The sequence below is a fragment of the Nicotiana tabacum genome, chromosome 12 (genome assembly GCF_000715075.1).
Source record: "Nicotiana tabacum cultivar K326 chromosome 12, ASM71507v2, whole genome shotgun sequence".
NCBI lineage: Eukaryota > Viridiplantae > Streptophyta > Magnoliopsida > Solanales > Solanaceae > Nicotiana > Nicotiana tabacum.
In genome coordinates this window covers 48,424,067-48,437,689 of record NC_134091.1, presented here as the reverse complement: position 1 = coordinate 48,437,689, position 13,623 = coordinate 48,424,067, and the positions used below count along the sequence as shown (strand labels likewise).

The 13,623-nt window shown below is 35.4% G+C and overlaps 1 protein-coding gene across 1 annotated transcript; it reads left to right on the top strand.

The window, feature by feature from the left end:
* Positions 1 to 5,546: 5,546 nt before the first annotated feature.
* Positions 5,547 to 10,775, top strand: LOC107771652 (RNA-binding protein 2). Its single transcript, XM_016591074.2, has 7 exons — positions 5,547 to 5,683; positions 5,778 to 5,909; positions 8,157 to 8,296; positions 8,393 to 8,672; positions 8,770 to 8,831; positions 8,912 to 8,993; positions 10,380 to 10,775. The coding sequence occupies exons 2-7, from the start codon at positions 5,825 to 5,827 to the stop codon at positions 10,484 to 10,486; spliced, it is 756 nt and encodes a 251-aa protein (XP_016446560.1). The 5' UTR covers positions 5,547 to 5,683; positions 5,778 to 5,824; the 3' UTR covers positions 10,487 to 10,775.
* The last annotated feature ends 2,848 nt before the right edge of the window (positions 10,776 to 13,623 follow it).

The following is a 13,623-nucleotide window of genomic DNA, read 5'->3' as shown; positions in this document are numbered from 1 at the left end:
TTAAGCTTGCGAAGTCTAGGATCAATTAGGTCTTTCCAGGTTGTAATGTAGGCTAAGGGATGGGTAGGATATATTGGGTATAGTGACTAATCCTCCTAATCACTTTAATATACTACACTTAACTTTTAAATACATACTCTTCATGACCAATTCAAGCAATGCCACGAAATTATATAAAATTTTGCCCTTCTTCTTTAAGCATAACTATGCATTCACTAGCTCGGATAAGAGGGATAGGAGGTGTATTTTCTATTTTTTTTTCATTTTTCTTTTTGTATTTTCTTTGATCTTTTTTTCGTTTTTTTTCCAACACTCTCCAAACTTGGGTTGCTCGGCCAATGATCTTCCAAAACATGCATGCACATTTTGGTCTTTCTGTGGTTCCACTCAAAAGCTATCCCAACTCTCACCTTACTCTTCTAGCGACTTAAGTTCTTTCGGAGATAAAAGTTCAAAAAGATCTAATTAAGAACAAAAAGGGAATCAACTTGTAATATGGGTGCCAAAAAAAAGGTTTATAGGCCCAAATGGGCTATCTAAAGAATAATTTTATTTATGGTGGCATACTAGCTCAATGGACAATCAAAGAAACGCCTACATCATCTCCTAGACTCACAAAGCTTACTTATTTTGCTTCGATTAACACACGGGACAAGTTCTAGACTAACACATGATAGCACAGAATGTAATCAAGCCTCACATCACACAATGCACATGTTTCACTCCGGACGGTTCAGACCCGACTCTCAAGTTAAACAACAAAGCATAGTCACCATATTAACTCAAAACATGGGAAGTAATCACAGGAATCAACAAATGAACTTAAGCGTCAAAGAAAAGTCACATATATTCTCAAGGCATGTGGGCACATAGAACACGAAGAAGATAATTAATTCAAATATTACAATCTAAGTCCCGGCATAAAACATGTCAAAAAGTATTGATACTTAAGTTCTTCCATTCCATTATCAATTCTACATAAGAAAGAAAAAGGAAAATCTTTTTGCATTTTTCTTTAGACTTTACTCCCTCAAGAAAACTGTCAACGAAGTCCATCGCCGGGAAAAGTCCAAAAACTTTTATGAAAATTCTACCTACAAAAAAAAAAAACTACTACCCGGTTCAAAGGATTATCCCTTGGAAAAAGAAATGTGGCCATAAGAAAACCAGGGGGGATTATTTCTACCTAATTATTTTTTAACATACATAACTTAGCACAAGAAATTACCCAGACAGTCTTCTTCTACCCCACACTTAAAATTATGCATTGTCCCTAATGCATACCATATTAATAAGAGGTTAAAAGAAACTCCCTGGTAGTCCAAAGGCCGAAGCACTAGCAGCTCATGGGGTACTCAGACTTCTCCCAGGCCTGGTCCTTCGTGCGGGTACCTCACACTTAGTTCCAACCATTTGGTTTGCTGTTGCAACCTTCCAATGGCTTTGCTTTCCATGCTCCTAGAAAATCAAAAATCGACACTACAAGAATAATACAATAATAAAAAAATAAAGAATAATAATAAAAAAAAAAAAACAAGCGCTTGATTTAACGTCGCGGCACGACGCGAATCACTTTTTTGCCTCCATTTCGAACTTATGAATTGGACCCCAAGTTTTAATTTCTTCTCTATGATCATGCTGTTGGGGCGATACAAATTGTTGCGAGCCAAAAATTAAGTGATTCTTTATGCACTTTTTGGCTTTCAACCGAGGAGTGTCACCTTGCCTAGACGGCCTTGAAAATTTCAGAATATAGGGCTCATCCACCTCTTCCTTTGACTCTTGCATTGTCTCATACAGATCAATTTTCATACCTTCTTCCGAATACAATGTCGAAAAATGATTGGAGTGAGGACCAATGCGCTCAAACTGGAAATTCAACTTGTTATCGACCTCCTCTTCTTGCCACAAACTAGAATCAATTAAAATTATATCTGTAAGGTCCTCAGTTGATTCCAGTACCACTTCTTCAACATTGACATCATCAAATTCTAGTTGATTGGTTTGGTCATATTCTACTCTCAACTCCTCCACTATAATGGCAATTTCTGTAGCCAATTCATGCTCTTTTTTGATACTATCCACAATGTAAGCTTGTTGCGCTTTACAAGGTTCAATTAGTTTATTCGCTTGAGCCTCCAAGTTGTGAATAGTTGCCTCTTGTCTTTGTATCTGCAGTGGTTTCTTATCATATTGTTCCACAAGGCACTTTAACTTATCTTTGATCTCCTTCAAGTCAGTTTCCCCAGGTTCTTTGTTCGTATTAACTTCACATGAAAATGTAGAACCATCATAATAAGGGATTGGGAGAGGATAAGAAATACAAGCACAATCATAAAAGTGACCATCTTGACCACCACAAATATCACATATATTCCATACATAAGATTGAGATGGTGCACATAACTCGCTCTCGGAAATATTTTGATAATTTTGCCACGGGTGATTTTTTTCACAATATATATGAGGATAAATAGTAGAATTACCAACACCTAAACTCCCATAATTCCAAGATGTCATGTTTCTCAAATCAACAAGTAGAATAAAATAAAAATAAAAAAAAACACAACAAAGCAAAACAAAATAATATCTCGGACTCATTTGATCCAAACTGGGTGTATATCTCATTGCGACATAATGGTAGGACAACCCAGGAGGGATTTCATACAAAGACTTAAACAAAACACAGAAGGAGGTCATGCAAAAGTGAATGCAAAAACACGAATGATACTATATCCATGACCTACTATTTGCTACAACTTCAAAGGGTGATATTAGCATTTGATGCTCAGTATCTTGAAGGTGTACTAATAGTAGGCACAAGCATGGAGGCATGGAGATTAATGCCCAAAATTGTTAACACAGAGGGATGCTGGAGATCACACGACCACCTGCTCAAACAGGGCACACGTGAGCAAAATATGCCCAGTTTGTTGGTCGACTCCCTATTTGACTGGAAATTTTGGCACTCAAAAATAGGGGAAAAGGATGTGGTGTGGAATAATACCCCAATGCATCTCATTAATTTGACATCCCAAGAATGGTGCCAACCACTAATAGCAACATATGACATCTTCAAATCACACGATTTTCTCCACAAACAGTGTATGCTCACACATGCTCGTAAGTGCTAGACGTTACAGTCATTGAGAGATGAGTATAGTTGTACCATATTTTTGGAGAAAGCATATACATTTCCGGTTTCAAGAGAAAATACAGATGCAGACATAAAAACCAGTTGGACAGGCACGATATTAGATTCTTTCTTCTCACAGTTGATTCACAACTGGGAATATGATCAAACGCGCAACAAAAGAAGATTTCATCTGAGCTTCAACTGTGAAGACATTTCATGGCTAGTTTTTATAAATCAGTTCCTTTACCCTATTAGGTTGCATAATGTGATATCAATGTTGAGTTCATTACTCAACAATGATAATAGGAACTATGTACTCTTCAAATTTTATTACTTTCATCGTCTAAGATCTCTTGACACTTTATTTTTTGTTCTTTTTTTATTTATATATATATAACCTAGCCCTAGGCACACCGCCTAGTGGATTTAAAAAAAATAAAAAATAAAATAAAGTTCAAACTTGAAACCTAGCAATATGTACACCTACAGCTATACTGTTATTTCTCCGATAACGGCGTCAAAATTTGATCACGCCCCAACTATGCCTTATAAAAAGGACTAAGCAGTCGTTGTAAATATAATCCAATTTACAAGATTGGAGTCGAATCCCACAGAGAACTAAAGCTTAGCTATAATGTTTAATATTGCTAAGAGACACAAGTCCAAGCATTTCCTAGTTATAAAGATTTGATTTTTATTTCTACTAATTAACTAACAAATATTATAAAGCAGTAAATTATCAACTAACAAGGATGAAATTGGAGACAAGCCTAAGGAGGTCTAGAGTTATGATTTTCTCAATTGTCGGAATCCTTTCCGCTACGTCTTTTGTAATTTCGCCTAAGTATTCTCTACGGATCGTGAGTACTTTGGGTGTCGTAATTCTCTCTCGAGCAACTACCATATTTTACTAGACGTATTCTCTCGAACTACGCTAGCTGATACTAATTCACCGCTCACTATGATCGCACCAAGGTTTCGTTATCTCTAATCCCACCTTTAAACCATCCGTATTGATCTCTCGCATACGTTAGGAGTGATGTTGTTCAACAACTACTTAAATGTGTACTCTCTCTCTCTCTCTCTCGAGCAATATACATACTAAATAGGCACAGTTAATTGATGGCCATTCAATCAACAATAATAAATACGTAGTTGAAAAAGTAAAAAAATCTAATGGCTCAATTATATAAAACGTAATAAGAATTCATCCTACAAAAGGTTCCATCAAAACCCTAGATAACGAATTAGTTATTCATAATAGTATGCAAAACTACAATACTAGAATTCATAACCAATAATGAAAATATGAAGAAGGAAGTGAAAAACTCGTAGAAGAATTATCCGCCTTGCTCCTAGTGTGTTCTTGCCTCCTTTGGTCGATAATCCTCTCTAATAACGTCCCCCTTCCCCCCCTCAAAAGTGAGTTTAAAGACTATTTATATGGGATAGGGTTAGTATGGAGCGAAATAATACAAGCCCACTTTGAAATAGCCTTTTTAGGATAGCTCGTTCACTCTCTCGTGCGCACGCGAGAGTGAACGAGCTAAGTTCTTCTCTTTTTCTTTTCCTTCTAGGTCTCTTGTGCACTTCCATGCCTTTTTGCCATAATCTGCTGTTTTTTTCTTAAGTTTTTCCTCAGCTAGCTCATTCACTCTCTCGTAGGCACGCTAGAGTGAACGAGCAAAGTCCTTCTTTTGTCTTTTGGTCCCAAATCAACTTCTTTTGCTCACTTTTCGTCCAACTTGCTCCTACACATAAGAATGCACGTAATGAGCATAATTCACTACAAAAACTCATGTAAACCTATCGTAACCACACAAGTTATGAGATGAAAGTACACCGAAAAATATGCATTTTTGGTCGTTTATGAGTATGCTATGTTTTCAATTAAACTGAATGCATAATTTAACATGTAATTTAATCTACTATATGAGTAATAATATAAATAATATTTAAAGTAAAATTGAAGATTTTAATTTGTTAAAACACACTTAGATGTTCCTAAAGGGATAAAATAACATCACAATAACTTTAATAAATTGAAATATTGAAACTTGTGAGCATTATAAAAAAATAGTAACAGTGTTATTGTTTCTAGAAATTAGGATAGAGTAAATAATAGATGAAATACATATTTTACCGTAGTAACCATAATAATAATATTTCAAAAATATTTGGGAAATAAGTAGTTCCCAAATTTTCTAAAACAGCAAAAAATTATTTTTCTTTTAATTTGCTAAAACTAATAAGTAAAAGTGAAAATGCATTTTTAATATAGTGGACAAATATTTTTTTAAAAAAGGAAAAATCAATATTGTTTTCGCCGAAAAGAAAAAACAACATAATAGCAGGGTTGTCCATCTTGACTTACGTGTCAAATAACTATTGGTTGTACTAGGACAAAAGATACACCAGCTGTGCACCAGATAGAGGAAAATAAAGCCCTAATCTTCTCCCCCAAAATTTTGCTTTCGCAAATCCACATCCAGAAGTGTGACCTGACCGCCTGACCGGAGCTTGGGTTCTTCCTCAAACTCTCCAAAGGTTTCTGCTTTTTTTCCGTTTTCTATATGCTTCGTGTGTGTGTGAATTGATTATAATATACGAATTTGTTTCTTTTATTATGTGGTTGTTTTAGGTATTTGGAGGTAGTAAATTATTCATTGTAGTAGTAGAGAAGAAAAGATGGGAGATGCCTATTGGAATCAGCATCGTGAAGCGCCGCTTCCTCAATCTGCCGGATTGCTCAAACGACCTCGCTCTGAATATGGTAAAAATCCGTACTTTTTTGAAAAAAGAGAGGATCTTTTGTAGCTTATATTTGGTTAGGAGGCGAAATAAATACTCTTCTATAGTAATTATTTGTGCTGCATCGAAATTGGCTTGTGATTATGAATAAATTGCTAGATACTTTGTAAGTATGAAACCCTAGAATTAATTTTTTTTTTCGTCATGGAAAATTACATTGACATTTGGAATATTTAAAGTTGTAGATTGATCTGTATTGAGATTTTGAAAAAATAAAAAAGAAGAGAAATTCTTTGTAAGTTAGCCTGAAATAGTTTTGTAGGATGAGTTGTGTTTTCATGACCTTCCAATTTTGGAGAAAGTGGAAGAGCTGGGTTCAATGAAGGGGGTTTCAATTGAACCCCCTCGTCGAAAAGTTATAATGTTCAAAACGGGATTTTTTGTTTTGTTTTTTATGGATAAGTTTTTGAATTCCCTTGACATGAGGGGAACTCCAAATGTAGTGATAAAGGGGTTTAAAAATTGCTTTGAGTCACTAGTTTGAATCCAAGGTGTTGCATTCTTGGATCAAAGAGTCTAGTGGTTGTATTATGCTGTCTTCTGGTAGTGTATCTCCTTTATGTTGTTCTTTGTGCATGTTTTGAAATGCAAAAACATTATGTAGGCTGGAGGCTTGAAGAGCATTATATTGGAAATGGTAAAACAGATGGGGTGGTTTGTGAGTGAACAAGTAGGAAGTTCTGATCCTGGCCGAAGTGTTCTTGGCTTGAACAGTATTAGTGATATTGCCCAATTATAAGGTTGTGGCCCCATGACTATATTTTCTTTCGTAAGATTTGGCACTTAAGAAGTTAGGTTAATCAATTTCTTAACTCAAGCCTTATGGCCAAATTAATCATGGTTTTATAGAGTGGAGGTTTCTTAAGGAAATACAGAACTCGATTTGAGGTTGGAGAAACTTTTAGAATTAGCAAGGACATGTCTTGACTCTTGAGTTTCTACCATCTAGGACTTCATGGTTAGTTTGTGCATACCAATTTACAATTATAGTTACAGATACCTAGGTAGCACATGTATTATATTGGGCGTTAATTCCCCTTCTTCCCGATCTTCTTTGTTATACTTTTTCATCGATATCATCATTTTGATCTATTTTGTCGTCCTCAGTACGTAATACACTAATCCTTTATTCTCTTCCTTTTTAATATCCTTGACACACATGATTGAGAAATCAACTTGTGCAGAAAATATTTATTTTATGAGCAAAGTAAAACGCCATTTCCTTTTTGAGATTTTCCTGTTCATAGACTTTTGCAGCCAAACAAACTTTCAAGATGTATTCCATCCCCCCCCCCCCCCCCCCAATCCACAAAAACCCAAACCCTCCCACCCCCCGAAATAAGATTAAAAAAAAAGAAAGAAAGAAAAATGTTACAGAGTTAATGTTCACAATTCACTATAAGCAAGGACAACAAAACAGAGGAAGAAGAAGCTTAGAGGGTGGAAAACCTGAAAGGCTGGGAACTTGTTCTTCTTGTGCCAAGAATAGAAGAGTTTGAGCTCCAAGTTCCTCTGTTCCTATTTTTGGTGTATTTCAATTGGCTTTAACCTCAACAACCCCTTTTGACCTGATCCCAACCAACCCAATGATTTCTATAAGTTGTTTTCTCGCCCCCTCCTCTCTCTGAGTTCTTTGTATGATTATAGTGGTGTTGGATCTTGTTGAGTAATGTTCTGGCTAAAGCAGAGTTCCGATCGTCTTAGTTTTACTCCTTAGTTCTCATTACTGCAGAAGCCCATTTTTGAGAGAATGGTTGTCCAATCTCACCTCATTCCTCTTTACGAGTTTATTGAAGAACTATTTGTGGTTTCAGAGTCAATACTGGAATATACATCCACCTTGTATTGGTTCCACAATGGTTGCTGACTTGTAATGGCACCAAATCTCAAGTTCTACCTTGAACCTGATGCTGATTGCTGAAATTGGCAATATCTTTTCATGTCGCTGTGATGCTTTTGGATACAAGAGTTCCCATTAACAATTGCCTTTACTCTGTACATATTTCTGGTGCCCTGTATTCTTATCTCAGGCTTACTGTGATTGCTCTGTATGCAGTGCTTTTATGTGCAGTAAGGCCATTTTAACCTTACCTGTTGGCCAAATGAAAATTTAACTTTTGAGGTCAAACTTTACTGTGCGAGCAACATTGTGCACTCACTTTGTTATATGTTTTGATAAGCATATGTGGTCTGACCATATTTCTTGCAGTGCCAGATCTTCCACCATCTGGGATGTCTTCAGCTCATGAAATGCATCATTACTTAGGACGGGATGATGATCGTGGTGGACCTCGAGTAGTGGACACACAGTCAATTGGATCAGCATATGATCGTTATCTTCAGAGTTCGGTAATCACTGAAGCTGACAATTCTCTTACTTTTCTTCAGGCATGCTTAGATTTTGTGCTAATTTTGATTTTCTTTATTCCTCTCTTCCTCCTGTAGCAACTTTCTTCTCTTTCAGTCGGAGAAGCTAATAATTACAAGGGAGTTGGATTGGCTAGAGCAGGTGCTGGTGGTATATCTTCCCTTCCTGTACGTGATCCGCTTCCATCAGCTCGTGGGCCAGAACTAGCACCAAATGGAAGAGCAATGGTATTACGTGGTCAAATGCCAGTCGAATCTTTGCCAAGGCCTCGTGAAACACTGCCTCTCCCTCCTGATGCTTCTAACACCCTCTATATAGAGGGACTTCCTGCAGACAGCTCCAGAAGAGAAGTAGCCCGTATCCTTGAGACTTAATTTACTTGATTAGGACAGTTCTACTAATTTTCTAAATATTTCTGTCTCACTCTGCATGTTCCCTAACTGCACTTAAAAAGATATTTTTCGCCCTTTTGTGGGCTACAAAGAAGTCAGACTTGTTAGAAAGGAATCAAAACATGTAAGCTGATGTTTATGCCTCTTCTATTGGTACAGTATTTATCTACCAGGTGGTATTTTGATAAAAACTTCATTTTGCAGCGTGGTGGAGATCCTCTTATCCTTTGTTTTGTGGATTTCGTAGATCCAGCTTGTGCAGCTACTGCTTTGAGTGCATTGCAAGGTGATTTTTTCAAACTAATAATAATCCCCCTCAACTTCGATTAGTGAATTGTTATCTCTGCTGCAGTTATCTAATCTATGATGATCGCTCAGTGTACGTGGGTGTTGCTAGAGTGTTTTAAGTGTCATTTTTGTTCTTTGCCTTTTCAAACTATAGATAATTGCAGTTGAATTTGTTTCGGATGCATGCATACTCTAGTTCTGATTCTTCATCCCTGTATGAAGTCGAATCGTGGGGTCCTCTGTGGAGTAAAACCCACTTGCTTTATATGCTATTTCCCAGCAAGGCTGCAGACCTGTATATCCATTGATGACCTCTCCTCTATGTGCAGGTGCAAAGCCCCCATGGCAATGCACCTTGGGCAAGAAACCCTGCCTCTTCTGGCTTTTGTTTGTAGTCCTTATATTCTGATTTGTCCATTTCCTTCATCCATTTCTTGTGTAAAGCTTTGGCAGTTATCACCACGTGGCTTAATCCCGGATCACTCCTTAAGGATGTCGTAAAAACATTTGAAATAAAACATCCATATCTTTGAAGAAATTTTCCTGTAGTTCCTCTTAATATTCTTGAAAAGGTCCAGACTGGCTTATAGGATAGCTGTTGGGTCTGCCATTCTAGAACGATGCCAATCTTTAGTTAAGATAGCTAATATTTTACATAATTATGATGATACTTGCAGTCCAGTCATTTATTATGAGGATGAGGTTACTCTCTAGCTGCTGCTATGACAAGTGACGTTTTCTCGTTTGCTTTATTTGGTTTAAATATGTAATACTCCACATTATTATTTTGTGATACTTGCATTTTGGGTCATTTATTTGTAGGACATACTGCTCTTGCAAGTTCTTACTCTCTTATTTTGGTTATTTGATACTTCCTCTGTTCCCATTTAGTTTTCAGGTTAGGCTTTTACATGCCCTTTAAGAAAGAAGTAATAAGTGGAGTAATTTGACTAATCTACCCTTATCAATTCTTTAATCTTTGAACAGAATAATCTATTTTCAATAGATAAGCGAACTATATTGCTTTTCTTCTTCATTTCTCCATTAATTGTGTAGCTATATCTCTATTATATTATTAAACCCAATTTAAATATGCACGTTGACGTAAATAGAGATTAGTTACACAATTGATGTAGAGATGAAGAGGACATAAATAGATTGCTCTTATTTACTGAAAATAGGTTTGTGGTCAAAGATTTAAGAACTAATAAGTACTATAAATTAGTCAAATTACTCCTCTTACTAATATTCTCTTAAAGGTGTCTACGAGGGCCCAACATATGCGTGCGAAAACTATTACTATATCTAAGATTAAAAGAAAAACTGTTTGGAATTTCATTTCTGGGACAATCTTACCAGTGGTCTCTGCTGATGAATTTGCCAGGTTACAAAATGGATGAACATGACCCCGATTCGGCCTACTTGCGGTTGCAGTTCTCGAAGTTTCCAGGTCCGAGATCTGGTGGCTCGGGGAGTCGTGGGAAGCGATAAATAACATCCATCAGCTTTTTATTTACTTAATATTGCTCCGTCTGAATTGACTTGTGTTATGTACTGTAACTGGAATATGCAACTCACAATTGGCTCAATAGCGGGCACTATCCAAGGTTACAGTATTATGCACGCTATTGGTTTTTGAAGTGGGAGTTTTCCGCTTCAACAGCCTTTAAAGCCAGTGAAACTTTGTTGCTAAGAATGTACAAACTTGATAGGCGGATGCAGGTTGTAGTACTAGTTGAGGAAATGCTTTTAATTTTAATTCCAGACAGTGGATTTTTAAGTGCTTCTCATCTTGCTTTTACTTGTTTCCTTCAAATAGAAAATGTTTTGCAAAGACTGAACCAATTCAAAGAATATCAAAAGGATTATACGCATTACTAATTATAGATGGCAGCTTGAGATTGTTCGTTAGTTCCTCCAAAAAACAGGTACAAGTTTCCAACTTGGGCATGCTAATAATAGATGGAAAAAGAGTATATGCGTCCATCTAGAGAGGACACTTTTCTTTTTTTGTTTTCCATGGATATTATGTGCATAACAGGGCATCGAAAACTATTACGGGACGATATATCCAGTGTTATGTATAGTTCATTTGTGTACCATAAAAGAAATTATTGGTGTTTGTACATCATGATATTTTTAGATCTGTAAAAGACAAATTTTTTTAGGTGTAAAAGGAAAGTGGGCACAATGACTGGCTTATGTCTACAAAACAAACAATGTTGACTTTCTTCCATTTAGCTTTATTCTTTCTGTCATGAATTACCTTCTCTCATAAACTATTTGACATAATTCCATTAATTCTTTTAGAAACTTCAATAGTATATTTTAAGCATTTAAAATTTATTTGCTATTAAACATAATTTTTTTTCTTTCTAATAATTAGACTACGAATCAACTTTACAACTCTAATTTTACTATCTAATATTACTACTTTGAAATACTAAGGGGTATTATCACCTTTAGCTCGCATTAGAAACTATTTACATTCCGTAGCCGAAAAAGTGTATAAAATTTGTATAATTTAACATACATAATGTGTATATATATATACATATATACATACAAAAATATATATTTTTCGGCTATTATTTTAAGAGCGGCTATACAATGTCATTTTCCACTCAATAATAATGTCATATAAATTGGGGATGAATGGAATATTCGTTATCCTATAATTTTTTTTTTCTCTTTTCAAATCAGTAACCGGATATAAAGAATTTAACTCTATTAGACAAAATAAAACCACCAAGGCTTATGTTTTATTAGGGCTGTTTAAAACCGAACCGAACCGATGGCTTATTGGTATCGGATTATCGGGGTAATGGATGATGAACGGATTGAGATTTTATGATTAATGGGTTAACGGTTTGGGGGCGGATTACTCAATTTTCTTATCGGGTAAACCGTTAACCCGTTAAGAATTTTTATATTTATACTTTTATCCCTATGTATATAAAGTACTATTAAAACCTAAATGGCTAAATCCCTTCTAATTATCAATAGAACGGTCGTCTGTCCGTAGCTAATGGCATTGGCAGTCGTCTTTGGCTTTTAATCAGGAAAAGTTACTACAACTAACAGAGACAGTTTGAACTATGCATTTGGCCGTTTGATATTGATTGATCAAAAATTTTCTATTTGGTGTAGCCGATAAATCACCCGATAACCGCCCAATAATTGTCAATTCGATACCAATCCGTTTGTTGTCTTATTGGATGGCTAGCGGATTATTATATTTATAATCCTATAACCGATAAACCGAACCGTTAAAGCATAATTATCCGCCCTACAAGCACCGTGAGCTAAATAGTATCAAGACGAGTCTTCCACATGATATGCGCGGGTATGATTCCCACGACCTCCTTTTCCTTTTCCATTCCCTATGTGATGAAAAAAAAATCTTATCATACAAAATAAAGAGAAATAGTTTTATTTGCAATTATCATGAGTTCCACCTTTACTATAGTTAGTTGTTGGATTGCAGATCAATATGTTTTGGATCACCGCCCTTAGTTGTATACCACTATCTTTTTTCTTATACATAAATAATAGAGAAATGAAAACAAAATATCTGATTTTTATATAATTTTCTGTATTATCTAAGATTTCTACGAAAATTTAATACAATGCATCAGATTTTGAGACTCAAACTTAGTGGGAAAGCAACTTCGATATAGTCACATTGTTGTGGGAACTTCAATTCCACCTAGAGCCTTATGACTATGCTTTTGTCAGTTTTCACGTAATTAATATGTACGTGTTTAAGTACAGTGTTAACAAAATAAAAGTCTAGTTTATGGCAGAAAAGCCTAAGCCCAATCAAACAACTGCTTGACTTTCGCATAAGAGTATAGGACAATGCAACCAACTGACATTAGTAGATTAAAAAAATAGTTATCTATCCATATTATCTACTAAATAATGATTTGAATGTTTGAATTTTTAAAAATGGATCGAATATAGATAAGATCCATATTATTCACTTCAAAAATGATAAACAATAAATAACAATGGTTTTAACTTTTGCATTTGCAAAGACGTAAATTCGAGGTTCCTCAATTTTTTGAGACTAGAAATTCTACTAAAGTGATCATATTCAAGAAGACATGAATAATATGGATATCCATATTATCCGCCGGTTAAGCCATTTTGTATACGTATTAAATATAAGTCGGGTCGGATAATTTATTTATTTTTGATTTATCTATTTTTGACCCGTCCATATCCGACCGAACCCGACTATTTGCCACCCCTAGCTGAGATTATTAGATCTAACCCATGATGTATGACGTGGTCCGACTTTTTTTCCTCCGTACATAGTGAGAGCTTAATGCACTAAACTGTTTTTTAAATAATTTTTGTTCAATTCTTTTCATTGGTATTTCAAAGTCAATAATTCTCTTGCATTAAATATCTCATTCTTTTCTTCCAAGGAGCTGAGTATGTGCATTTTCTTTGATGCTACTGTTTCATAATTCGGAACTGAAATTCTCAGTGCAAAAATAGAAATTTAATCATAATTGAAATGTGCATCATAATTTTCTTCCCTTTTTTTCAATTATAAAAAAAGAAGGAAGAAACAACCCCCTCAAAAGATGAAGATAGAGAAGAAAAAAGAAAACGAA

What these genes read in the sequence shown, in the direction of transcription:
- LOC107771652 (XM_016591074.2), top strand. Translation starts at nt 5,825, where the DNA reads ATGGGAGATGCCTATTGGAATCAGCATCGTGAAGCGCCGCTTCCTCAA. An exon ending in TTAGAAAGGAATCAAAACAT is followed by an intron (nt 8,832 to 8,911) that starts GTAAGCTGATGT and finishes TTCATTTTGCAG; the next exon opens with CGTGGTGGAGATCCTCTTAT. An exon ending in TGCTTTGAGTGCATTGCAAG is followed by an intron (nt 8,994 to 10,379) that starts GTGATTTTTTCA and finishes TGAATTTGCCAG; the next exon opens with GTTACAAAATGGATGAACAT.